The sequence below is a fragment of the Equus asinus genome, chromosome 23 (assembly GCF_041296235.1).
Source record: "Equus asinus isolate D_3611 breed Donkey chromosome 23, EquAss-T2T_v2, whole genome shotgun sequence".
Classification (NCBI taxonomy): Eukaryota; Metazoa; Chordata; class Mammalia; order Perissodactyla; family Equidae; genus Equus; species Equus asinus.
Genome location: NC_091812.1, coordinates 26977070 through 27002871, shown reverse-complemented (window position 1 = coordinate 27002871; position 25802 = coordinate 26977070). Strand labels below are relative to the sequence as shown.

At 33.9% G+C, this 25802-nt stretch overlaps 1 protein-coding gene across 7 annotated transcripts in view; it reads left to right on the top strand.

Moving 5' to 3' along the window:
• VPS13A (vacuolar protein sorting 13 homolog A) overlaps positions 1-25802 on the top strand; it is a 231748-nt gene that overhangs the window by 51010 nt on the left and 154936 nt on the right. For all 7 annotated transcript variants that reach the window (XR_011497472.1, XR_006525972.2, XM_014832544.3 and 4 more), the window contains 5 exons: positions 3624-3813; positions 3900-4014; positions 14103-14239; positions 16247-16379; positions 18907-19024. Coding sequence is in view for 5 of the 7 variants with exons in the window: in XM_014832544.3 (XP_014688030.2) it covers positions 3624-3813; positions 3900-4014; positions 14103-14239; positions 16247-16379; positions 18907-19024 (693 nt within the window). In the remaining 2 variants the exon portion in view is untranslated. The remainder of the gene's footprint in view (positions 1-3623; positions 3814-3899; positions 4015-14102; positions 14240-16246; positions 16380-18906; positions 19025-25802) is intronic.

Here is a 25802-nt window from a genome sequence, read left to right as displayed (position 1 = left end):
ACCACTACGCCACTGGGCCAGCCCCCACCCCTGTTAACTTTCTTTAAAGTTTTTTTTCTCCTTTATTGAGGTAAAATTCACATAACATAAAATTAACCATTCTAAAGACTACAGTTCAGTAGGATTGAGAATATTCGGAATGTTGGACAATCACTACCTCTATCTGATCAAAACATTATCACTATCACAAAGCGAAACCCCATACTCATGTAATTACACCCAATTTTCCCTCTCCTCCTGGCCCCTGGAAAACACCAATCTGCTTTCTGTTTCTATAGATTTACAAATTCTAGTTATATCATATAAATGGAATCATATGGTATGTGACCTTTTGTGTCTGACTTTTTCACTTAGCATGTTTTCATGGTTCATCCATGCTGTTATATGTATCAGAATTTCATTCCTTTTTAAGGCTGAATAATATTTCCTTGTATGTATATACCACATTTTGTTTATTCATTTATCTCTTGAGGGACATTTGTGTTCTTTCTGTCTTTTGATTATTGTGACAATGTTGCAGTGAACATTCATGTACCAGGATTTGTTTGAGTACCACTTCTTTTGGTAGGTACCCAGGAGTGGAATTACTGAGTCATAGGGTAATTCTGTTTTTAACTTTTTGAGGAAGTGCCAAACGGTGTTCCACAGGGTTGCACCATTTTACATTCTCACCTGCAATGTACAGGGATTCAGTTTTTCCACATCCTTCTCAACACTTAACTTTCTTTTTTCGCTTGTTTGTTCTTTTTAAATTATAGCCATTCTTATGGGTATGAAGTTGGTTTCTCCTTGTGGTTCTGATTTGTATTTTCTTAATTACTAATGATGTTGAGCATCTTCATGTGGATGTTGGCTGTTTATATATCTTCACTGGTTCTGTGTTTTAATTGGGTTATTCTTTTTGTCATTGAGTTTTTAGAATGCTTTATATATTCAAGATACTAGACTCTCATCAGATACATAATTTGCAAATATTTTTTCCCATTCTTCAGCTTGTCTTTTCACTTTCTTGATAATGTCCTTTGATGCACGTAAGTTTTTAATTTTGATGTTCAGTTTATCTGGTTTTTTTTCTTTTGTTGCTTGTACTTTTGGTATCATATCTATCATATCAAAAGCTCATGCTTTTTTTTTTTCCCCCAAAAGCTCATGCTTTTGGAATCATGATTAGCCTAATCCAAGATTTTGGAAATCTAGTCCTATTTTTTTTCTAAGAGTATTACAGTTTTATCTCTTATGTTTAGGTTTATGATCCACAGTGAGTTAAGTTTTGTATATGGTGCAAAGAATGAATACAACTTGATTCTTTTGTATGTCTATATCCAGGTGTTCCAGCACCACTTGTTTAAGAGATTATTCTTCCCCATTGAATGGTCTTGGTACCCTTGTTGAAAATCAATTGGCCAGTTCTGGACTCTGAGTTCTTTTCTGTTCTAGACCCTGATTATGTCTATCCTTATGCCACTATCACACTGTTTTGATTACTTTAGCTTTGTAGTTAAGTTTTGAAATTGTGAAGTGTGAGTCTTCCAACTTGTTCTACTTTTTCAAGAATGTTTTGGCTATTCAGGTTCCCTTGCAAATCCATATGAATTTGAGAATTGGCTTTTCTGTTTCTGCACAAAAGCCCCTTTGAATTTGATAGGGATTGCCTTGAACTTATAGATTGCTTTCAGTAGTATTGCCATCATAGCAATATTAATTTTTCCAATTGGTGAACCTGGGATAGCTTTCTGTTTATTTTTGTTTGTCTGAGAAAGTCTTTATTTCTCCTTCACTTTTGAAGAAAAATTCACAGGGTACAGAATTGTAGGTTGGTGGGTTTTTTTCTCTTACACTTTAAATTTTTCACTACACTCTAGTCTTGCTTGTATCGTTTCTGAGAAGACAGATGTAATTCTTAGCTTTGCTCCTCTGTGGGTAAGGTGTTTTGTTTTTCCCTCTGGCTTCTTTCAGGATTGTTTCTTTATATTTGGTTTTCTGTAGTTTGAAAATATGCCTGTATGTAATTTTTTTGGCACTTATTCTGCTCAGTGTTCTCTGAGCTTCCTGGTTCTGTGTTTTAGTGTCTGACATTAATTTGGGGAAATTCTCAGTCATTAGTATTTCAAATATTTCTTCTGTCCCTTTCCCTCTTTCTTCTTCTGGTATTCCGATTATACATATGGTACACCTTTTGTACTTGTCCACAGTGCTTGATTATTCTGTCTGTTTTTTAGTCTTTATTCTCTGCTTTCTGTATTTTACAGTTCTACTGATAAATTCTCTAACTCAGAGATTAATTTTCTCAGCCTCTTCCAGTCTTCTAGTGAGCCTGTCAAAGGCATTCTTGTTACAGTGTTTTTGATCTTTAGCATTTATTTTTGGTTCTATCTTAAGATGTCCTCTTTCTGCTTACATTGTTCATCTGTTCTTGCATGCTATCTGCTTTATCCATTGGATCCCTTAGGATATTAATTGTGGTTGTTTTAAATTCCTGTTCATATAATTCCAGCATCTTTGCATGTCTATAGTTTTGGCGCTTGCTCTGTCACTTCAAATTGTGTTTTTTACCTTTTGGTATGCCTTACTATTTTTTCTTGATAGCCAGACATGATATACTGGGTAAAACGAGCTGCTGTAAATAGGTCTTTAGTAATTTAGTTGTAAGATGTGGGGGAAGGGGAACAGTTCTATAGAATTACAATTAGTTCTTAGTCTTTTAATGAGCTGTGCTTCTGGACTGTGAACTTAACAAGAGTTTCTCAGTTTTTTCCTCCCTGCTTAGGTGGCACAGGATAGTGGGCTGGTCTGTGTATTTCCCTTCTCCTGGAAGGAATGGTAGACCTGACTGGAGTTGAATATTTCCTTTCCCTAGGTCATTTTGGCTCTGATGATACCCCCTCAGGTTAGGCTCTGGTTAATTAGTTTCTCCAGAGGGCAGGCCTTGTTAAGATCAGAGTACTCTGCATATTTTTAAATGGTTTCTTTTTCCCCTCTCCTTGCCTGAAGGATGAGATATTTTTCTCCAATATTTACCATGGGAACCTGGTCAAATTCCTGGAGGTATATCTCAAAATATTGTAGAGGCTCCCCTATGACTGGGTCCCCCTAGAGTTTTTAACTCTCAGAATTGTCCACCCTGAGTCTCCAGCAATTCATCAGTTACAGTTCAGGATTTCCTACCTGGGTACTGGTGTCCGTGGTGGTTTCCTTTTGTGAGTCTCTGCTCTGCCAAGACGACTCCATGTAGTCACCTTTCTGTCTCTCCAGTCTTGGGGGCAGCAGTTTGCCCTGTGTCCTCCCCTCTCTTATATATCCAACAAGAGTTGTTGATTTTTCAGTTCAGTTTTTTATTTGTTATTAGTACAGAGTGGTGACTTCCAAACTCTTTTTGTGGGGAATCAGACACCCCTAACCCTTAATAGCTTTTTTATATGGAAATCAACATGTGAATAGGGTTTTTTGTGAATTAATCTATGTCAATTCAGATTGAATAGTATATTTTCTTTGACGTGAGTGGAATGGAGTGGGAAACGCAAAGTGGAATTGCTTTTACTAATTTTCATTTTGTTATTTTCAATTTGAAAAATAGTTTCAAATTGTATTGATTAGTGGTTTTTGTCCTACCTTTTTTCATGCAGATTTGAAACCAAAATAGATTCATTTCATGTTACTGGATTGCCAGATAATTCATCAAAACCCCGCCTCCTGTCTTCATTGGATGATGCTACATCACTCTTCCAAATTACATTTGAGATAAATCCATTAGATGAAACAGTTGCTCAAAGGTGTATCATAGAAGCTGAACCTTTAGAAATGATATATGATGCAGTAAGCATTTTTTTAATTCCTAAGTTTTAATATATTTCAATTACCTTTCAGTTTGTGCCTCATGTTAGTGATACTTATTTTAACAGAGAACTGTGAATAGTATAGTGGAATTCTTCAGACCTCCGAAAGACGTACATCTAGCACAACTCACTTCAGCGACTTTGACAAAACTTGAAGAATTTCGAGAGAAGACAGCAACAGGTAAATGCCACTGTTAATCTTGGTGAATTAAGTACTGTATCTTTTACTAAACTTTTAGTTATTTTAAACTGATTTTAGTGAAATATACTTTAAATTTATATTTCTGGACTAGAGACAGTTTAGTTAAAACTAATTTGGTACTTCTATATTTAAATTGAGATATAACAATAATCATTTCTTCAATAAGAAAGGTCAGACGTATTAACCATGTTCAGTTTATTTGCAAAATTTTGTTAGGATCTGTGGAATTCTGTTGATGACAGAAACTGGTCTGTCATTTTCCTTTCTTGTAATGAGTTCTAGATTTTAATCTGTTGGCCTCAGAAAATACAAAATCCATCCTTTTCTATTCTTTCGGAGAGTTTGTGTAATATTTCATGTTATTTCTTCCTTTGGTGTTTTGCATAATTTAACAGTAAAACAATTTAGGCTTGAAGATTTCATTGTGGAAGATTTTAAATTAACAGATTCCCTTTTTAAAATATATAGATGACTATAGAGATGATCTGTATGATGTAAGTGCTGTGTAATTTGTTGAGACTTGTACGGTGATTTAAAAAAATGTTCTGCATGTGTTTGAAAAGCATATATTTTTCATATCTGTACAAATCCTTTAGGTCGCATTTGTTTCTCATGTACTTCAAATCTTCTCTATCCTTACTGGATTTTTTTGTATGTTTTGTTACCACATTCTAACAATTATTTAAAGAAATACATGAAAAATAGCTTACTGTGAATGTAGATTTGTCTGTTTCTTGTAGATCTGACATTTTTTTCTTTATATATTTTGATGCTATCCTTAAGTACATGTAGAAATAAAATTTTCTTCTCCTATGAACCAAGTCTTTTATCTGTATGAATTTGACTGCTTTTATTTTTAGTAATGCTTTAATTTTTTCCCTTTAGAGTTTATTTTTAACTTTTGTTCTCTAGGTTTCTTTTGGTTAGAATTTGCCTGCTATATGTTTTTTTCAATCTTTTACTTACTGTTTTTCCTGTATCTTTATTTTTAGATGTGTTGTGTCAACAACATAAATACAGTGGGATGTTTTTCAATCTTTATTTACAGTCTTTTTTTTTTTTTTTTTGCTTGAGGAAGATCAGGCCTGAGCTAACATCTGTGCCAGTTTTCCTCTATTTTGTATGTGGGAGACTGCCACAGCATGGCTGATGAGTGGAGCAGGTGTGCATCTGGGATCTGAACCCCTGAACCCCAGGCTGCCAGAATGCAGTGCACAGAACTTTAACCAGTTGGCTGTGGGGCTGGCCCTGTTTCACTCTTTTTTACTCTAGTAGTTATAACACATGTTTTTCTCAAAATATAAATTTATCATAAAATTTTACCTCCTCTTAGTCGTTCCAAGGACTTTAGAACACTTGAACTCCATTTACTATCCTCCTGATTTACATACTGTTGTTATTTTTTTTGTTTTACTTGTAAGTCTTTGTGTTTTTTTTTTTTTAATTTTATACAATGTTATTTTTGGATAGTCAATGTTAGTTTAGAATTACCTACATATTAACTACTTTCTTTGCTCTTCATTCTTATCTGCACCTCACACCTTTTATCTGGGATTATTTCCTTTCTGTTGGAAGTTTATTTATAAATTTTTTCTTTAGTGAGAATCTGCTGTTGGCAAACTATTTGTTTTGTTTTGGTCTGGAAACAGTTTCTTTTTTTTTTTGTTTTTGGAAACAGTTTCTTTTTGTCCTCAGTTTTGAAAGACATTGTTATTGGATATAGAATTCAAGATTGGCAGTTATTTTCTCCTCAACACATTGAAGTGACCATTCTACTATCTTTTGGCTTCCATTATTGATGTTGAGAATTCAAGTGTCAGTGTTTGCTGCTGCTTTGTAGATTATCTGCACTTTTTCTTTTACATTTAAGGTCTTCTTTTGGTCTTTTATATTTCTATAGTTTCAATATGATGTATTCAGCTATGGATCCAATCTGAAGATTGGTAGTTTTAATGAGTTCTAGAAGATCCATATGGAAAATTTCTAACCATTAACCCTTTAGATATTTTTTTCTCTGTAATCTCTTCTTCTGGAACTCCAGCTACATGTATTTTAGTATTTCTTACCCTTTCTTCCATTCTTCTTAACTTCTGTATCCTATTTTCTTTCCATCTATTTTCTTCTTTGTTACTTGCTGGGTAATTTCTTCTAATTTATCTTCTGATTTACTGAGTCCCTCTTCAACTGTGTCTAATATGCTATTAAATCTTTCCATTGAGTTTAATTTTGGTGGTTATATATATATATATTATTTATTTATTTTAATTTGTGGAAGATTAACCCTTAGCTAACATCTGCCGCCAATCCTCTACTTTATATGTGGGATGCCTGCCACAGCATGGCTTGACAAATGGTGCGTAGGTCCACACCTGGGATCCAAACTGGCAAACCCTGGGCCACTGAAGTGGAACGTGTGAACTTAACTGCTGCACCACCAGACTGGCCCCCATATTTTTTATTTTAGAAATTGTTTTGCTATATTTAAAATCTGCTTTGTCATTCATTATAGTTTTTTGCTTCCCATGGATATCTTCAATATTGTCTTTTATTTCTTCAACCATCAAAGTATAGTTATTTTATGTTCTGTCTCACCAGATAATTCTCTCTTCAAATAGTTCCATTATGTGAAGACTTTTTTGTTTTTCTCTCTTTTGTTTCTGCTGGTTCTTATTCATGATAACCTTTATCTTTTTGTGCTTGGTGATTTTCTATTGTGAGCTGCTCATTTTTCTTAGAAAATTATTTGAGAGAATTCTCTGGAGTCTAGGATAAATGGATTTTCATTCAGGGAAGAATTTTTTCTTCTTCTGCCAGGTATGTTGGGCATGTTGGTGGGACTGCTTTAAACTTATTGCTTGAAACACTCTGGAATGCCAGGAAATGCTGGGCTACATATCTGATTGAGGATCGTGTTGTGATTACAATCAGGGATACTACCTTCCTTTTCCCAGTGTTTTTCACAGCCTGTCTTTACATTCCCCTGTGGGTGGGTTTTAGGGAGCGAAGGTTTAACTTCTGGATTCCTCTTAACCTTGAATGTGTATCTTCCGAGATCTCAGATTTGTGAGAACTCCTGCTAGACTCTTCATCTTTATCTTCTGTTCCCTATACTCTGTGAGGCTATGAAAAGGAGTTCCCAAATTCACCAGGTAGAAAATGGTCTCAGGATAAAATTTTTCTGGGCTCCATTTAAATCTGTTAACTTACTCCTCCAGTTTGGGTTTTGGCTTGATAAATACTTACTCTTACACCTCCTCGCAGTGTTTTTTAGTGGGTTTTTTGTTGCTGTTTGTTTGTTTTGTTTTATATCCAACATTTTTTGTTGCTTTTAGTGGAAGACTAGGTCTGGCTACCTACTCATCCATATTACCAAGATGTGGAAATATAGTTAAATGTTTCAGTTTAAGTTCAGGACTTTATCTTTGTTAAAATTCATCTTGCTAGATTGATCCATTTTTCATCTTTTTTGTGTATCTGAGTCTTGTCTTTGAACCCTAGGATAAATGGATATTATTTTCTGGGAAATACCGTTCACTATCCACTGACAATTGACTGCTCAAGGGTACTTAGACCTTCTTGGTGTCGTGGACACTTTTGACAGTTTGGTGAAGCCCAAGGATCCCTTCTGAAAATAATGGTTTTAAGAATGTAAAATAAACTATATAGAATTACAAAGAAAATAAATTGTAGTAAAACATAGTTTCAAAATACTTTTTAGAAACCCAAATTTGTGATAGTAGTAATATATTTGCTTTTCTTTATTTATGGGTTAAAATAACAAGAATTAACAGCAGATCAAAAAACTACCTTAAATTGGCAAGTGTAAATGATATTTCAGTGTATCTGCAACAATTATGTTAAGGAATAAAAATGAAATGATATGCAGTTTCTATAGGTAACAAAGTCACTGGTGTAGGGGTTTATTGTCTACATTTTTAATAGAAGGAAATGCTAAATGTCAGCAGTAGTTAATGAAAATAGAGATGTGGTTTTTTTTCCCCATTCAGGTTCATGAAAACTCTGAATTCCATTCATGAACCCCTGGTTAATGGTGTCTGATCTAGTTCATATTTCTAAATTTTTCCTCAAGAATATAAAGACATACTTTAAGTACATTGCTGAAATATTGGTATCCTATGTCTGTAATAGTTCCTCAATTTATGACTTATCTATTTAGTAGAAATGAAAAAAAAATCCAGAAAAGAAGAAATCTACTATCTATAGAATGCCTCATTTTTGTGAAATTTATTGGCTTTTAATGATTAGTGCTTCCCTTTCTACTTGTGGATTAATTTATGTTGTTAAAATTTTCTCAAAATCCACATTCACTTGACCAGTTAATAAAAGATATTAACTTATCTTTTTTCCTTTCTAAAGAAATCTGGGTGTTTGTCCATTTCAGTCTTTTAAGATCTCTGTAGTTCTCAGTGATTTCTTGGAAATTATTAATATTGATTGAGTAATATCACCAGCTTAGATATCTGGGATGTGATCTGAGTGGACCATTAAATAGAAGTCTCACCAATTAGCTTTAAGTTCTCTAACTATGTTCTCCTTCTCCCAGGTTGAATGTAGTCTTTGACAGAGAAGATGGATAGAAAAAATAGGAACAGAGCTAGTCTGCTTTTCCGTCTCTCTTATCGTTGTACCATATATCCCAAAGATTTGTTTTGCTTCCATGTTAGGTTTTCTCTGCTCTGACTGTAACTAACGCCTCACTTTAAAGCAGCTAACTTTTTTCCCCAATATATACCAAGCATTTAATCTTACTGACGTTCTTATAGATTCGTAAAACTTTCATATTTGTCTTTGGTAATGCATCTTTCCTATTGTGAATGTCTCCTTAAAGTCTGAGATTATTGCAGAGACCAGTACTTTTGACTTTTTAATTCTTGGCTGAAATTCTCATTGTGAAGTGATTTCTAGTTTTATTGTCAGAGTTTTGTTTTCCATTATATTCAGTTTATCCTCATTGGTAAAAATGAGATGTACTGATTACCATTCTCCTTTGTTTCCTGTCTCTCTTAAGAGAAAATATTTTAGCCAGGTAAATCAAGAAATCGCCTCATGTTTTGATCAGACCTTCAAAAAATATCTAATTAGTTTTAGTATCCTATTTTTAGGCTACACTACCTCTCAGTTTTATAATATGCATCTTGAATACATTATTTTCCCTTTTTCACACAGGTGTGCATTATATTGTTCAAAATCTCTCTCTCTCCTCTGGTTTTTACTCATTTTCCCTGTTATTTTCTACATCTGAGTATGTTTTATGTTAGATTGCAGATGATGCCTTAACTCTAGAAGTTGTAGGGTTTGCATTTACGCCTCCACTGTTTGTTATAATCTCAAATTCCATTTATAGTTCAAATTCTGTGTATTGGTATATTATATACTCAGTAGAATTCATAAGCATAAGATCAGGCCTCTTCTCTGATAGAATCCTCCTGATTTATAGAGACCATTACTCATTATAGTTAAGTATAAATATGTTGTATTAGAAACTCACTGTAGTCATTTAGCGATTTTTTCTTCTAAGATTGGTTTTCCTAAGATTTTATTTTTTTACTTAAAAAAAATTACCAAGATAGTAAATATTCACTATATAAAGTCAAAATGTTTTAGAAATAGTTTAGAAAGTGGAGTTTTCAGTATTTACCTTTTAGGGGTAACAAATTTTACAATTTGAAATCTATTCTTCTAACTGTGTTTTCTCTGTACACAAATAGTATCATTTATTATTATTTAGAATAAAAATGCTGATATTATGAAAAAATGGGGTGCTACTGTGTTTTTGAATTTAATTTAAAAAATTCAATAATAATTTTGGATTTTTCCAGAAAGTTAAAATCTACCCATTTGGGAAGAGATTCATATCTGTTATATAGCTCTGTTTTGGTTCTTTTCTTCCTTCATTCATTCCCTCCTTCCTTTCTTTCATTTTTCTACATTAACCCCTATTAATTATCCTCTTGCTCTATAACCTGATTTCTTTCTTGTATTATTTTCTTCATCCTTTCTAGGAAGTCAAGGTTTTCAGATCTTTTCCTTTTTGTCAAGTAGAGGGATCAGCTTCTAGAACATACTCATGTGGTTATCTTTTGTCAAATGTGGTCATTTTGACAAATGTGGTCATTTATTAAAACTCTTCTTTTGAAGTGTAGGGTTCTCTGATAGGATTATAGTCATTCATTTTTCTTCACTGATCTCATTTATTCACTCATCCAAATATTTGTCAAGAGCCTAATCTGTGTTGGATACTGTGCTAGGTGCTGGGGAATACAACGGTCATCAAAACAGATATTCTTGCCTATTGATGGATTTTATAATCTTATGGATAGGACAGACATAAAATTAAGTTATCTACTTAAAAATTGTGATAAATGCTTTTTGGGTCCAGTCAAGAGAGAGAAACCACACGGTAATTTAAACTGGTAAAGTTGAACATAATGAATGATTAACTGTAATGAGGGATTGGCTCACTATTCCAAAGAGTGATTTTAAAGAATATAGGAAGAATAGCTATAAGAAGTAGCTACTACCATAAGGCTGACATAGCATTCCTGGAAAGAGGTCCTTCTCCCTCCCCAAGGACTGAGATCCAGACGTTGCTGGAGAAGATATAAGTATGGCTCACTACATGGCAAAGAAATTACTGTGGTGCTATGCTGGCAAAACTGGCCGGAAATTTGCTCTGAAACTTTTTGGAAACTGGTTTTGAAGAAAGCCACACTACTGAAGAATATTGCTTGGTGAGCACACTGGAACCAGGAAGCAAAACCCTGTCCTTATGCAGTGTCTCTCCAGGGTTCTCTATCTCCTTCAGTGCTGGTTGGCAAAGGAAAAGTGTTTAATAAGGGCTCACATCCACTTTTATAGAGCAGGCAAATGGGTGAATATGGGGCTGATAGAGGAAACAGATTGCTAACAGGCCCAGATACTGTGAAGGAAATGAGAATAATGGATGCCCCAATTTAGTTTTGGTGGTGGTGTCAGAAAAGATCTTTTTAAAAAATTATCATTAAGACCAGATGTGTAGGATCCACTCAGCTGAAGAGTATAAGGAGGAGTCTTTGAAGCAGTGGTCAACTGTGAAGGCCCTAACCTGGGACAGAATTTGGAAGCTGCAAAAAGCTGGATTGGTTCTAATGTAGTTAGTGAGGGGGATAGTGGGATGATGTTAAAAAGGCATAATCTCGATTATGCAAAACCTTGAAAGTCATATTAAGCGGTTTGGATTTTGTTTTAAGTGCAATGAGAAATAGGGGAGAGACACAATAGACTTATATTCAAAATAAAACGAAATACTCACTTCCCCCTCTCTCTTCCATTAAAAAACAAACTAGAGGGGCCAGCCCCATGGCCGAGTGGTTAAGTTTGCATGCTCCACTTCAGGGGCCCAGGGTTTCGCCAGTTTGGATCTTGGGTGCGGACATGACACTGCTCATCAGGCCATGCTGAGGTGGCGTCCCACATAGCACAACCAGAAGGACCTGCAGCTAGAATACACAACTGTGTACTGGGGGGCTTTGGGGAGGAGAGGAAGAAGGAAAAAAGAAGATTGGGAACAGATGTTAGCTCAGGTGCCAATCTGTAAAAAAACAAACAAACAAACAAACACTAGACAGATCACTCTTTGCTGACGTCAAGAAAGCCTGCATTGAAAGTAAGGCTAAAAGTAAAACTTCCAGGGAGTACAGGACTTAGATTTACAAATCTAAGCAGGAATACCTGAGACAGATCATTCTGATTGAGGAATTCTTATAGTGGAGATGGAATTGAGGGTAGAGAAATGCTTAACAATTAGATGGGAATTTGAATGCCAGATTGTCCCTTTTGGTTGCTGCTTGTGGCTCTCATACCTGACTCACCCACCAAACCAACTTTAGTAAAACCATGTCGTCTGTGTTTGAATCCATATCATTTGGGGAAAAAATTAACAATTGTGTTTTGAGTCAGTTCTGCTATTAAATTCCAAGCTTATTGGGTGATCTTCAGAATTCTGTGATGATCTGTTAATCTGTGTTTACCTCTCAACACCCTCCATCCCCATTTTAAGAGATTTCACTTGAATCTGCTTCTTATCGACTGTTGAAACGTCAAGGTGTTTTCTTCCTTTCTCTCTATTAGAGTCTTGCTTGGGCCTGCCTGGGCAAGGCCTTTGGAGTCTCTTAGGATGACACAATTTTGATATCAATTTTTCATATTGGGAAGAGATGTCTCAGACTTAGGCTATTTATTCTCAATTATTCTATAAATATGTATATTTAAAACAAGATATTTTTAATTTAATTATTTTTTCACTAGCCTGTATATCAGGCCATTCATCTCTTGGCACTTGACTTTCTTGCTCCACATCTGCTTTCAAGCTTTACTTTTCTCAATCATTGTAAAGACATTTTATCTGAGTATGTTTTTATAATTTTAATTTATTATAAGTACATTTAAAGTTGTTGACTTGTTCTTCAGTTCATACATATTTTCTTTAATCATAAATCCTTAACTTTAAAGGTTGTGTTAAAATATACCAGTCTTGGGCTGGCCCCATGGCCGAGTGGTTAAGTTCACGCGCTCTGCTGCAGGCGGCCCAGTGTTTCGTTAGTTTGAATCCTGAGCGCGGACATGGCACTGCTCATCAAGCCACGCTGAGGCAGTGTCCCACATGCCACAACTAGAAGGACCCACAATGAAGAATATACAACTATGTACTAGGGGGCTTTGGGGAGAAAAAGGAAAAAAATAAAATCTTTAAAAAAAAAAAAATACCAGTCTTCCTACATTTAAGCTGTTTGACTTTAATCCTTCATAATAGTGTATTTCATATTAATGAAATAAAAAAACATGGAATGATTTCTTTTGGGGATTTAGCTTTTGCGGAAGAAGGGACTAGATGGTGATGGAATATAAGTCAGGGTAGTTCCAAACAGAAATATCATGAACTGTTCAAATGTCATTTGACTTTCTGGATCAATTCTTTTATAAAATCTTGGGGCCTTTTTTGCAAAGGCTTTTTGGGTTAATCACTGCCCTTCCTGTTCAACTTTCTTGTGGCCTTTTCGCAACCTATACCTAATCTGGACAAAATGTTGAGTTAAAATACATATACTCTTGACTGCAGTATGAGAGTGTATACATTAAATAAACTACATAAATTTCTTCAGTCCAGCCATTCAGAATTTTACATACTGGATTCTTACAGTCATTTTTTAGTTTCTCATTATAATTCATGTTAAAAAAAATCTAGTCCTCTCGATAGTTCTTGTGTAGATTTTTTGTTGTATTTTGTGAAGAGAGGTTCCTTTCTTTGATATCAGATCCCCTCACTTTTATAAATCAACATTGTTTGTTCGCTCAAACTGATTCAGTGGCTGCTCACAGAATTATCTCTTTAAGGTGGAGTTCCCATCTCATGGGGTCATAATTATCTGATAAATGATAGTAATTTGTTTAGATTTAAAAGCAGATGCTGGACGTAGGAACATAAAAGAGATTAATTTGATATACAAGTTACATGCAAGCGAATGAATTTATTAGAATAAGAAACCTCAAGTGAATGAAATACCTAAGGAATGGAGAACTCTAGTTTGTTACCTTTTTCTGGCTTACATATGGTTTTATTGAAGATGATTTAATAATCCAGGATTTTTCATTGTCTCAGAGTAATATAAAGATCAAATATCATTGTTTAGTATGGTAGATGTATTAAGTTCAGGAATTGGGAATTGTATAGATTCTAATGTAGCAGTTATGAATAAGTGTTTCATACATCTTAATTTTTTTAGAGATTTATATCTCTCTCCAGTTTCACCCAAATTGAGTTTACCAGTTAAAAACATTTATTTGAAGAATCATTGCTATTTTGTACTCAGTTATATTTAATTAGGAGTGTACACATTGACTAAAATATTTTAACTTTATATTGAGAATATTTGCTTAAGGTCATTTTAAAGTTAATTCTGATTTCACATTATTGTAAGACTGTGCTACCAATTTGTATGTTTGATGATTCTCTATTTCTTGAGGAATTCGTGAAAACTATTCATTGTGAAGATTTAAATTTTTTGCAGGTCTGATGTATATTATTGAAACACAGAAAGTTCTTGATCTCAAAATTAATTTGAAGGCTTCATATGTCATTATCCCACAAGATGGAATTTTTAGCCCTACATCAAATCTACTTCTTTTGGATCTTGGTCATCTAAAGGTATATACTAATAATATGTGTTTTATAATAGGGCATTTAGGGTGTTTCTTTGTTTAAAATGTATTTTATTTTTTAGTTTGGTTTGGGATATTGATTTTTAGATTTATGGTAGATGCTAGGATTTAAGAAATCTTTCTTTCTGGTGAATGAAGTGAAGCTTCATTTAATTAGGTAGTTTTCCTATATTTCTAAAAGCAAAATGACAAGTTGAACTCTGCAGGTTAGGAGTGAATCTAAGAATTAAATTTATAGAACTTGAGAGTAATGGTTGAGGAGTTTTTTTTCTTTTCAATTTAAATTTATTATCTGATTAATTAAAATATATAGAATAAGAGGGAGTTCTGGAAGTAATTAAATATCTTCATCCCTCTGAAATTTTTTGTGTATATAACTTTAGATATTGACATTTTAATATTTGTATTAAATAATCCTAAATTGAGAGATGGTCTTCTTGCATTTACTTAAGTCATTTCCCTTTCTTTCCAATTATGTAAATTTTTCTTCAGTTTTGAGTAGAGAATAATTTTTTTCTGTGTTTCTAGATCTGCACTATTCAATATAGTATGCACTGGCCACATGTAGTTGTTTAAATTGATTTAAATTAAATTAAATTAAAAATTTATTTCCTTAGTCACATTAGCCACATTCAAGTGTTTACTAGTCAGAAGTGGCTAGTGACTACTCTGTTAGCACAGACAGAGAACAATTCCATCATTGTAGAAAGTCCTATTGGACAGTATTGCTCTAGATCATTAAATGTAGAAGAATAGCTCTAACAATTTAAAGACCCAAGAGGAACTGGCCCAGTGGTGTGTTGGTGAAGTTCAGTGCACTCCACTTTGGCCACAGGGTTCGCAGGTTCGGATCCTGGGCACAGACCCACACCACTGTCAGCCAGGCCGTGGCACCAACTCACGTACAAAATAGAGGAAGATTGGCACAGATGTCAGCTCAGGGCTGATCTTCCTCAAGCAAGAAAAGAGGAAGATTGGCAACAGATGTTAGCTCAGGGTGAATCTTCCTCACAAAAAAAAAAAAATAAAAACCCAAGAGAGATGGGTAATATTAGAATGCTCTTTATGGCTATCTAACAAAAATGTGCCTTTCCTTGATATTGACATTCTCCTTTATTATACTTTTTATTCTTCAGTTGTAATTATGTAGACATCTGCTGGATTTATGTTTATGATAAAATTTACACAGCTAATTATTCATATTTGAATTTGGTTATGGAATTGATTCAGGATATAGTGGAAGGAGCATGTGGTCAGGAGTAAGGGTATCTATCTGGTTATGTGACCTTAGGCAATTTGCTTAACCTTTTGCCTAAAATTCATTGCCTTTCAGAGATAATCAGTTTTGACTCTCTATTTCACATGAGCTATATAAAATAGAGGAAAAAATGTTAAAATATATATATATACACACACGCATGTGTATATATGAATGAATAAAATCTTTATATATGGCAGTGGAGTGATCTCCAAGATGTTTAAGTGAAAAAAAGTAGTGTGCATAGTACTCCAAGAAAGAGGAGGTACAAATATAACTTGCCGGGGGTCACATAAATGGCAGAGTTGGGACTAAAATTCAGTTATCCTACTATTTAATCCTGGACTATTCTTATTAAAAACTACCTAAATATCTGTCGTTGTGCCATAGAAAACTTTTGTAAGCTATATTTGTTTCTTAATTTTATTTTTAATAGAAAGGCTTCTTACCAGGTTTTAAAAATTTTTAGATGTAGTATTCTCAGGGACTGCCTTGGTTCCCCTCTTTTAGTATAAATAATTGGGAAATATAACTTAATATGTAAAAATTTACTGCATACCTGGCCTTCTTATTGTATATATTATGGATAAAGACATTTCTAATAGCCTTATAATATATGTTAGCTTGTGAGTTTGTCCTCTTCTATTAAATTTTTATATTATAGTCCGAAAGATAACTTTATATTTTCATTTTGAAGTGTTTTGCGTAATCTAAACTATAAAAATTAACTTCAAGGTGACAAGTAAAACTCGATCAGAATTACTGGATATGAAACAAGGTGGGGCCAAACTTGAAGAGATAATGCATAGAGCTTATGATTCCTTTGATGTTCAACTGACAAGCATACAGCTGCTTTACAGCAGAGCTGGTAAGTATACAATGCATTATTTATTGATTCATCTTGCTGAAGTGATTAATTAGGATTTTAGATAGTTTCTCTGAAGACCTTCATCCTAAATATATTAGAACTTTTATATTTTTAAATTAGAAGTGATTGTAGATATTGCCAAGGAGCAATATCTCACCTAGGAGCAACTTTACCCCTCAAGAGACATTGTCGCCGTCTGGAGACATTTTTGATTGTCACAGCTGTGGTGGGGGCACTACAACCATCTAGTGGGTGGATGTCAGGGATACTGCTAAACATCATACAATGTAGAGCAAAGCTGCCCCACAATAAATACTTATTTTGCCCAATGTCAGTAGTGCTGAGATTGAGAAATCCTGATCTAGACTGTTTTCCAACCTTGGGTTAGAAACCTTGGGATGTGTATTTAAAATGATATTTGTAATACATGGTGGGATAACCAGAAAAGGCTGCTCAAGGCCAGGCAGCCAGCCTAGGGCTTCTGACAGCCCAGGCCATAAGCAGCCACACAAAGACCTGTCTTTCCGAGTGTCACTATCTTCGCTCTGCCTTTACCCCATCCACTTTGGTGTACTGATCAAGAGTCTCTGATCCAGATCTAGTTTTTTAGATGAAGTCAGCACAGCCAGAAATTCACTTGTCACGAGTCTCCAAAGTAGATAGTGAGAGAGCCCAGACTAGTTGAGCCCTCTTTCCACTGTCATATTGCTTCTGAATTGTTCAGATAATTCAAAAGAGTTGGGTTGGTGGTTGTTTTGAGGTCTAAATATGTATGTATAGAGTCAGATTTTAATTATCTGAGCTAACTAATAAATGGAGAAGCAATGAGAATCCAAAGTAACGCTTCTTAAAAATGTTAGTTTATATAGGACTGAGACATTTTTATTTTATTTCTTTAACTATATTTGCTTTAGGATAGTGACCTTGGTTTCTATCATATTTCATTTGGCATTGAAAGAGCCCAGAAGTTTAGTGGGTGGCAGATGTAAATTGTTTATAGAAAACCCGTAAAGTTTTTTTCAGGGAATAAATTACTGTATTTTGGTATGTTTAATACATTTTGGTTACTGGTTTTCGAAGTCCATGAAACCATACTTAATATTTAAGATATTGAGATGCTTTGTGAAAAAATTTTTAAAGTATTTCATTGTTGTCTGAAAATTATTGGAATTCCTTAGAATTGTTTTGATAAGCACTAACTATTCTTAAATAATTAAATATTTTTTAAGTCGGATTTATTTGATATTGGGGTTACTTTATGTAATTGTTTTTTATAAGCTGTCTTGATAAATACTGAAACATATGCTTTTATGATATCTTATTTTTTATCTGTAAATTAAGAAGTGAAGGAAATATTTCATTTATCTCAACAGTGTTGGAATTTTAAAAATGGTAATAAAATCCATTTTACTACCTGTCTCCAAGAATGTAATCTTTCATTGGCTTGGGTTTCCTTGCCTGAGGATTTTATCTGACTCATAGAAATATTAGGTTCAAATGAGGTAGTGCATATAAACATGCATTGTATTATACAGATCTCATTCAGCTTGTTATAAATTTTAAAAATTATTTCATCTAATTAGAAACCTGTCTTTCAGAAAATGTCGGCAATACAGAAAACAAAAACATCATCTTTTATCTTACTGCTCACACATGAACATTGTTATTCAGTTATATCTTTTTGGTATTTTTTTCAATGTACATGCCAATGGGTATATGAGATGTGCTTGTGTGGTGTTTATGAGTAGGAGTATTTGTGAATGCACTTTTTACATGATTTACATAGTTTTATATCCTGATTTTCTTTTCATTGATCAGTAATATTTTGGGCACTTGAATTCATGATTTTTATTGACTAATGTTCTAAGGCTATGCTATGAGTTAGTTAGCCATTCCTTTATTGAACATTTAAGCTTGTTAGAGTGCAGTGAATGTTGCCAGAAGGTCAGGTGTTAGCAGACAGGGATGTAAATTTCAGCTTCCATCACTTGCTAGCCTTTTGAGCATAAGCAAGTTAGAAATTCCTCTGAGTTTCAGTTTCCTATAATGAGATGATTATATATCATTGTGAGAAGTAAATGAAAATTTAAACATTGCCTAGAACAGTGCCAGTTGTAAGTCTTGAATACGTGGTAGCTTTTATTTCTTGATACAGAAAGACTATGCTTTTCCCTACCTTTTTCATCATTGCCTTAGAGCCATGTTGTTTTTTGATAAGGTGTCTGGTTGGTGTAGTGACTGTCAGTGGATACACAGTAGTTTTGATTAAAACTGTTGTTTTTTAATAAGAAGTTTTCCTGTTAAAAAATAGGGAGTGTTTTGAAGCAGCAGGAGGAAAGTGATGAAAGGGAAAAGAATTTACCTGCAGATTGTGTGTATCTGGGAATGTGCCATTAAATTTATCTCCATGTGGGAAGATCTCCCTGTATCATGTAGTGTATGATTACGAAGTATTAGTAGTAATTTTAGGTTTAGTTTGTTTTTCAAATTATGCATGTGTTAAACATGTACTATTTTCTATAATTAGGTGATAATTGGAAAGAAGCACGAAAACTCAATGTATCTGCACAGCATATTTTGATACCTATGCACTTCAATGTGGAACTCTCTAAGGCCATGGTTTTCATGGATATAAGAATGCCCAAGTATGTATTGTCTGTTTCATGTGATTGTAGATTTTCTCAGTAATTCCGTAGCTAAGGAAATACCATATTTCATTGGGTTTTTTTTGGTACTAAAATATACATAACGTGAAATATACCATTTTTAAATGTATAATGCAGTGGCATTAAGTACATTCACATTGTTGTGTGACCATCCACTGCTTGGTCATCTTCCCAAACTGAAAGTCTCTGCCCATTAAACATAATGCCCATTCCCCAGTTCCCCCAGCCTATGACAGTCACCATTCAATGTTATGTCTCTATAAATTTGACTACTCTAGGTACCTTGGATAAGTGAAATCATTCAGTATTAGTTCTTTTGTGTCTGGGTTATTTCATGTGGCAGAATGTCTTCAAGGTTGATCAATGTTGTAGCATATGTCAGAATTTCATTTTTTTTAAGGCGGAGAAATATTTCATGGTATGTATGTATCACATTTTCTTTATCCATTCATTTGTTGTTGGACATTTGAGTTGCTGTATAATGATGTTTGGCTATTGAATAATGCTGCTATGAACATTGGTGTACCAACTATCTGTTCAAGACTCTGCTTTAAGTTTTTTTGGGTATATACCCAGAAGTGAAATTGCTGGATCATATGGTAATTCTATTTTTAATTTTTTGAGGCACCACCCTACTGTTTTCTATAGCAGCTGCACCATTTTATATTCCCACCAGCAATGCACAAGGGTTCTAATTTCTCTACCTCTTCACCAACACTTATTTTTTTCTTCTTTTTTTAAAATAATAACCATCCTAATAGGTGTGAAGTAGTATCTAAGGATACTTTTGAATTGCATTTCCTTAATGATTAGTGCTATTGAGTGATGTTTCATTATTGCCTTAGAACCAATATATTTTCATTTACTTATTGGCAATTTATATGTTTCTTTAGAGAAATGTCTATTCAAGTCCTTTGCCTATCTTTTAATTGGGTTGTTTGTTTTTTTGTTGTTGAGTTATAGGAGGGTTTTTGGTTTTTTAGTATATTCTGAATATTAACTCCTTATCAGATATATGATTTGCAGTTACTTTCTCTCATTTTGTGTATTGCCTTATATATCACTCTTTTAATAATATCCTTTGATACACAAAAGTTGTAAATTTTGACTAAGTCTAATTTGTCTGTGTTGCCTGTGTTTTGGGTATTGTATCCAAAAAATTATTACCAAATCCACTGTCATGAAGCTTTCCTGTATATTTTTTCCAAGAATTTTATACTTTTAGCTGTGATGTTTAGGTCTTTGATTTATTTTGAGTTAATTTTTGGATATAGTGTAACGTAAGGATTCAGCTTCATTCTTTTGCCTGTGGATATCTAGTTTTCACAGCATCATTTGTTGAAAAGACTGTCCTTTCCCCATTGAATGGTCTTGGTACCCTTGTCAAAAATCATTTGACCATATATGTGAAGATTTATTTCTAGGCTTTCTGTTTTATTCCCTAGGTCTCTGTGTCTTTCTATATGTCAGTACCACACTGTTTTGATTATTGTAGCTTAGTAGTAAGTTTTTAAATCAGGAAGTGTGAGTCATCTAACTTTGTTCTTTTTCTAAATTGTTTTTGGCTGTTTGGGACCCTTTGAGATTCTATATGAATTTTAGAATGGGTTTTTCTATTTTTATAAAAGATGTTATTGAGATTTTGATTTGGATTTCATTGAATCTGTAAGTGCTTTGAGTAGTGACATCTTAATGTTAAGTTTTCCAGTCTATGAACATGAGATGTCTTTCAATTTGTGTCTTCTTTAATTTCTTTCAGCAGCGTTTTGTAGTTTTCAGGGTACATCTTTTACTTTCTTGGTTAAGTTTATTCTTCTTGATGCTATCATAAATGGAATTATTTTATTAATTTCCTTTTCAGATTGTTCATTGTTAGTGTGTAGAAACTCAGTTGATTTTTTCAAGTTGATTTTGTATCCTGCAACTCTGCTCAATTTGTTTATTACTTCTAACATTTCTTTTTTGGCGTGGACTTGTTAGGGTTCTCTACATATAAGATCACTTCATCTTTGAACAGCAGTAATTGTTCTTCTTCCTTTCTGATTTGGATGCTTTTTATTTATTTTTCTTGCCCAATTGCTGTGGTTAGACTTTCTAATACTCTGTTGAATAGAAGTGATTTAAGCAGGCATCCTCTATCCTGAGCATAGAGGAAAGCTTTCAGTCTTTCACCATGGAGTATGTTAGCTGTAGGTTTTTTCATATATGACCTTTATTATGTTGAGATAGTTTCCTTCCATTCCTAGTTTGTTGAGTGTTTTTATCATGGAAATGTGTTGAATATTTCAAATGCTTTTTCTTCATCAATTGAGAAGATCATGTGGCTTTCTTCCCTTTGTTCTATTAGTGATGTTTTCATATGTTGAACCACCCTTTCATTCCAGGAATAAATCCTACTAGGTTGTGGTGTATAATCCTTTTAAGGTGCTGTTGAATTTTGTTTGCTAGTATTTGTTAAGGATTTTTGCAACAATATTCATAAGGGATATTGGTCTGTAGTATTCTTTTCTTGTCGTGTCTTTGTCTGGCTATGGTATCAGAGTAATGCTGGCATTAAAATGAATTAGGAAGCGTTCCTTTCCTTTTGATTTTTTGAAAGAGTTTGAGAAGAATTTGTGTTAATTCTTCTTTAAGTGTTTGGTAGAATTCGCTAGTAAAACCATCTGATCATGGGCTTTTTATTGTTGGGAGATTTTTGTTTACTGATTCAATTTCCGTACTGGTTATAGGTCTGTGGGTTTTCTGTTTCTTCACAATCTAGTGTTATGTTTCTGTGTCTAGGAGTTTGTCCACTTCATCTAGGTTATCCAGTTTTCAGCTGTAAATTTTCCTCAACATGGCTTTTGCTGCATCCTATGAATTTTAGTATGTTGTGTTTTTATTTCAACTTGTCTCAAGATATTTTCTCATTTCCCTTATGATTTCTTTTTTGACTCATTGTTTAACAGTGAGTGTATTTAACAGTGAGGGCTATTTATTTCTAGTTTCATTCCGTTGTGATTGGAGAAGATACTTTCTGTGATTTCAATGTTTTAAAAAAGTTTTGACTCTTGTTTTGTGGCCTAACATAATCTGCCCTGGAGAATGCTCTGTGTGCACTAAAGAAAAATGTGTGTTCTGCTATTGTTGTGGGAGAGTTCTGTATATGTCTTTTTGGCTCAGTTTGTAGATAAAGTTGTTCTAGTCCTTTATTTCCTTATTGATCTTCTCTCTGGTTGTTCTATCAATTATTGAAAGTGGGATATTAAAGTCTCTTATTATTGTAGATCTGTTTCTTCCCTCAATTCTGTCAGTTTGATTCATATATTTTTGAGCTCTGATGATTGGTGCAGATATGTTTGTAATTGTTATATCTTCTTGGTGAAGTGGCCTTTTATCATCATATAATGTCCTTCTTTGTCTCTTCTAACTGGTTTTGACTTAACAGTTTATTTTGACTAATATTATTATAACTATTCTTGCTTTCTTTTGGTTATTATTTGCATGGAATATCTTTTTCTGTTTTTTCACTTTAAAACTATTTGTGTCCTTAGATCTAAAGTGAGTCTCTTGCAGACAGCATGTAGTTGGATCCCGGTTTTTTCATCCATTCTGTCAATTTATATCTTTGGAAAGTTTAAACCTTTTACATTTAGAGTAAATATTGATAGGGAAGGACTTTTGTCATTTTGTTATTTACTCTCTGTATATATTATAGGTTTTTCTCCCTTTATTTCCTCCCTTACTACCTTCGTTTGTGTTTAGTTGATTTTTTCTTCTGACCTGCTTTGATTCCCTTCTCTTTTCCATATGTGCATATTCTGTAGATATTTTCTTACTGGTTATCATGGAGATTACATATATCAGCATAAAGTTTTAACAGTCTATTCAAAATTGATACCAACTTAACTAATTGCATACAAAAACTACTTCCTTACTGCTCCACCTCATCCATTTTATGTGATTGATGTCACAAATTACATCTTTATTATGTATTATGTACTGATTAATATATATTTATAATTATTTTTATGCATTTTTCTTTTAAATCCTATAGAAAATAAAAAAGTGGAGTTACAAATGAAAATTATAGTAATACTTGATTTATATTTATCATGTATTTACCTTTACCAGGATCTTTATATTTTCTTGTTAGCTGAAGCTTTGAGTCCAGGGTCCTTAGTAGAGAAGTCTGTTGAACTAGACTGGACTATTTAGCTGATTTAGTTCTAAATAGTTTTAGACTGTAGCTAGCCCTTTTTCCTCTTCTTTCCACCATTACTTTTTCTCTCCCTTGCAAACATTCAAACCTCAGCCACAGATCTATTTTAAAGTCTAACTAAAGACACATCTAACACCTAGCATACAATCCCAGGAGAATTGTTACTAGAGAGGCAACAAGAGAATGTTCATATAGTAGTGCTGAAGGCTTTGTCCCTAAAGTATAGGAAGAAGGATAGAAGGAAGTAGTGATGGCCTGGCCTTCTCCTTTATGCTGTGGTATAGACCTGGTACCCGGTAGTTACTTCTGTTGCTATGTGAAAGGGAGAGACCTAAGAGAAACCTGCACTCTTCTTGTTGCCTTTTAAATTATAGTGACTGTATCCATTAGCAAACATTGTGCAGTGTACTAAGTCTCATTCTTGTAGATTTCCGTCTTCTAGAAAATCAAACTGCTCTCTGGGAATTTTAAGGCAGAGGAATACCAGGAATTTGGTTTGAGAAAGAGAGAAGAAAAGATACAGTTTTGTAAGTTGTGGGCAGTAAAAAGTGAGAATGATATTACATGAAATCCTGCAACTCTAAAGTGTCAGACAGCTTCCTTTGAAGTTTGAGCTTAAAAAATTTTAAGACAAATAAAAAGAAATGCTCTATCATTTTGGTAGGTAGTATTCAGCGTCATTATCTTCAGGTTGTACAACTGGCAACATTAATGAGACTGATCCATAACATGTACCTAAGTTAAACCAGGATGCATGGGATTAATTACACATATTTAGGCTATTGGAAGTAAAAGAAAGCTTATAATTTTTTCAAGGAATTCAGATATATCTTTAGAAGGAGAACCTTAGTAGTCAGTGTGTGTGAATTGAAAAAGTAAGTTTTAGGAAAAATGCAGAGATAAAAATGGTGAATGAAAACTCACTCTCTCTTTGCTGTCAGTCTCTTTATTATTATTATTATTATTATTACTATTTTTTAAAGACATTATTTTAGAACAGCTTTAGGGTCACAGAAAAGTTGATAGAAATATACGCAGATTTGCCATAGACTCCCTGTATTCACCCATGCGTAGCTTACCCCATTAAAAGCATCCCCCACCAGGGTGGTATAGTTGTTACAATTGATGAACCTACATTGGCACATCATAATCACCCAAAGTCCATAGTTTACATTGTGATTCACTCTGGTGTACATTGTATAGGTTTGGACAAATACATAATGACTTGTATCCATAATGACTGGTATCATACAGAGTATATCATAAGATTATTTTCACTGCTCTAAAAATCCTTTGTGCTCCAACTATTCATCCCTCCCCTACCACCCTCCAGCCCTGGCAATCACTGATCTTTTTACTGTGTCCATAGTTTTGCCTTCTCCGGAATCTCGTATAGTTGGAGTATTACAGTATGTAGCCTTTTCAGATGGCATCTTTCAGTTAGTAACATGCAAGTTTCCTCCATGTCTTTTCATGACTTGATAGTTCTTTTTTTTTTCTTTAGCACTTAATATTCAGATGTCTGATGTGCAAGTTTATTTATCCATCATCTTGGTTGCTGCCAAGTTTTGGTTATAAAATTGGAATATAAATTTTATGTGGATAAACTTTATTCATAGAAAATCATGAATACAGGTGCTGTACACATCCGTGTGTAGGTTTTTTTGGGGTCATAAGTTTCAACTCCTTTGTGTAAATGCCAGGGAGTGCAATTGCTGGATCATATTGTCAGAATATGTTTACTTTTGTAAGAAACCGCCAAACTCTCTTCCAAAGTGGCTGCGCCCCTTTGCATTCCCATCAGCAATGAGTGAGAGTTCCTGCTGCTCCACATCCTTGCCGTCATTTGGTGTTATCAGTAATCCCAATTTTGGCCATTCTGACAGGTGTGTAGTGGTATCTCGTTTTAATTTGTCTTTCCCTGATGGTATATGTTGTGGAGCATACTTTTGTACGCTTATTTGCTATCTGTATATCTTCTTTGATGAGGTGTCTGCTAAGATCTTTGGCACAGTTTTCAGTCAGAATGTTTGTCTTATTGCGTTTTAAGAATTCTTTGTATACTTTTGGATTAACAGTCCTTTATGAGATGTGTCTTTTGGAAATATTTTCTCACAGTCTGGCTTGTTTTCTGATTCTCTTGACATTGTCTTTGGTAGAGCAGAAATTTTTAATTTTAATGAAGTCCAGCTTATCAGTCATTTCTTTCATGAATTGTGCCTTTGTCTTGTATCTAAAAAGTACTTGCTATACCTTAAAGTCATCTAGGTTTTCTTCGATTTATCTTTTTGGAGTTTTATAGTGTTGCATTTTACGTTTAGGTCTGTGATCCATTTTGTAAGGTCTCTGTCTAGATTCATTTTTTTTTTTTTTGCGTGTGGATGTCCAGTTATTTCAGCACCATTTGTTAAAGAGAATGTCTTTGCTCCATTGCATTGCCTTTGCTCTTGTATCAAAGATCAGTAGACTATATTTATGAAGTCTATTTCTGGGCTCTCTATTTCGTTCCATTGATCTCTTTGTCTGTTCTTTCATCAATACCACAGTGTCTTGCTT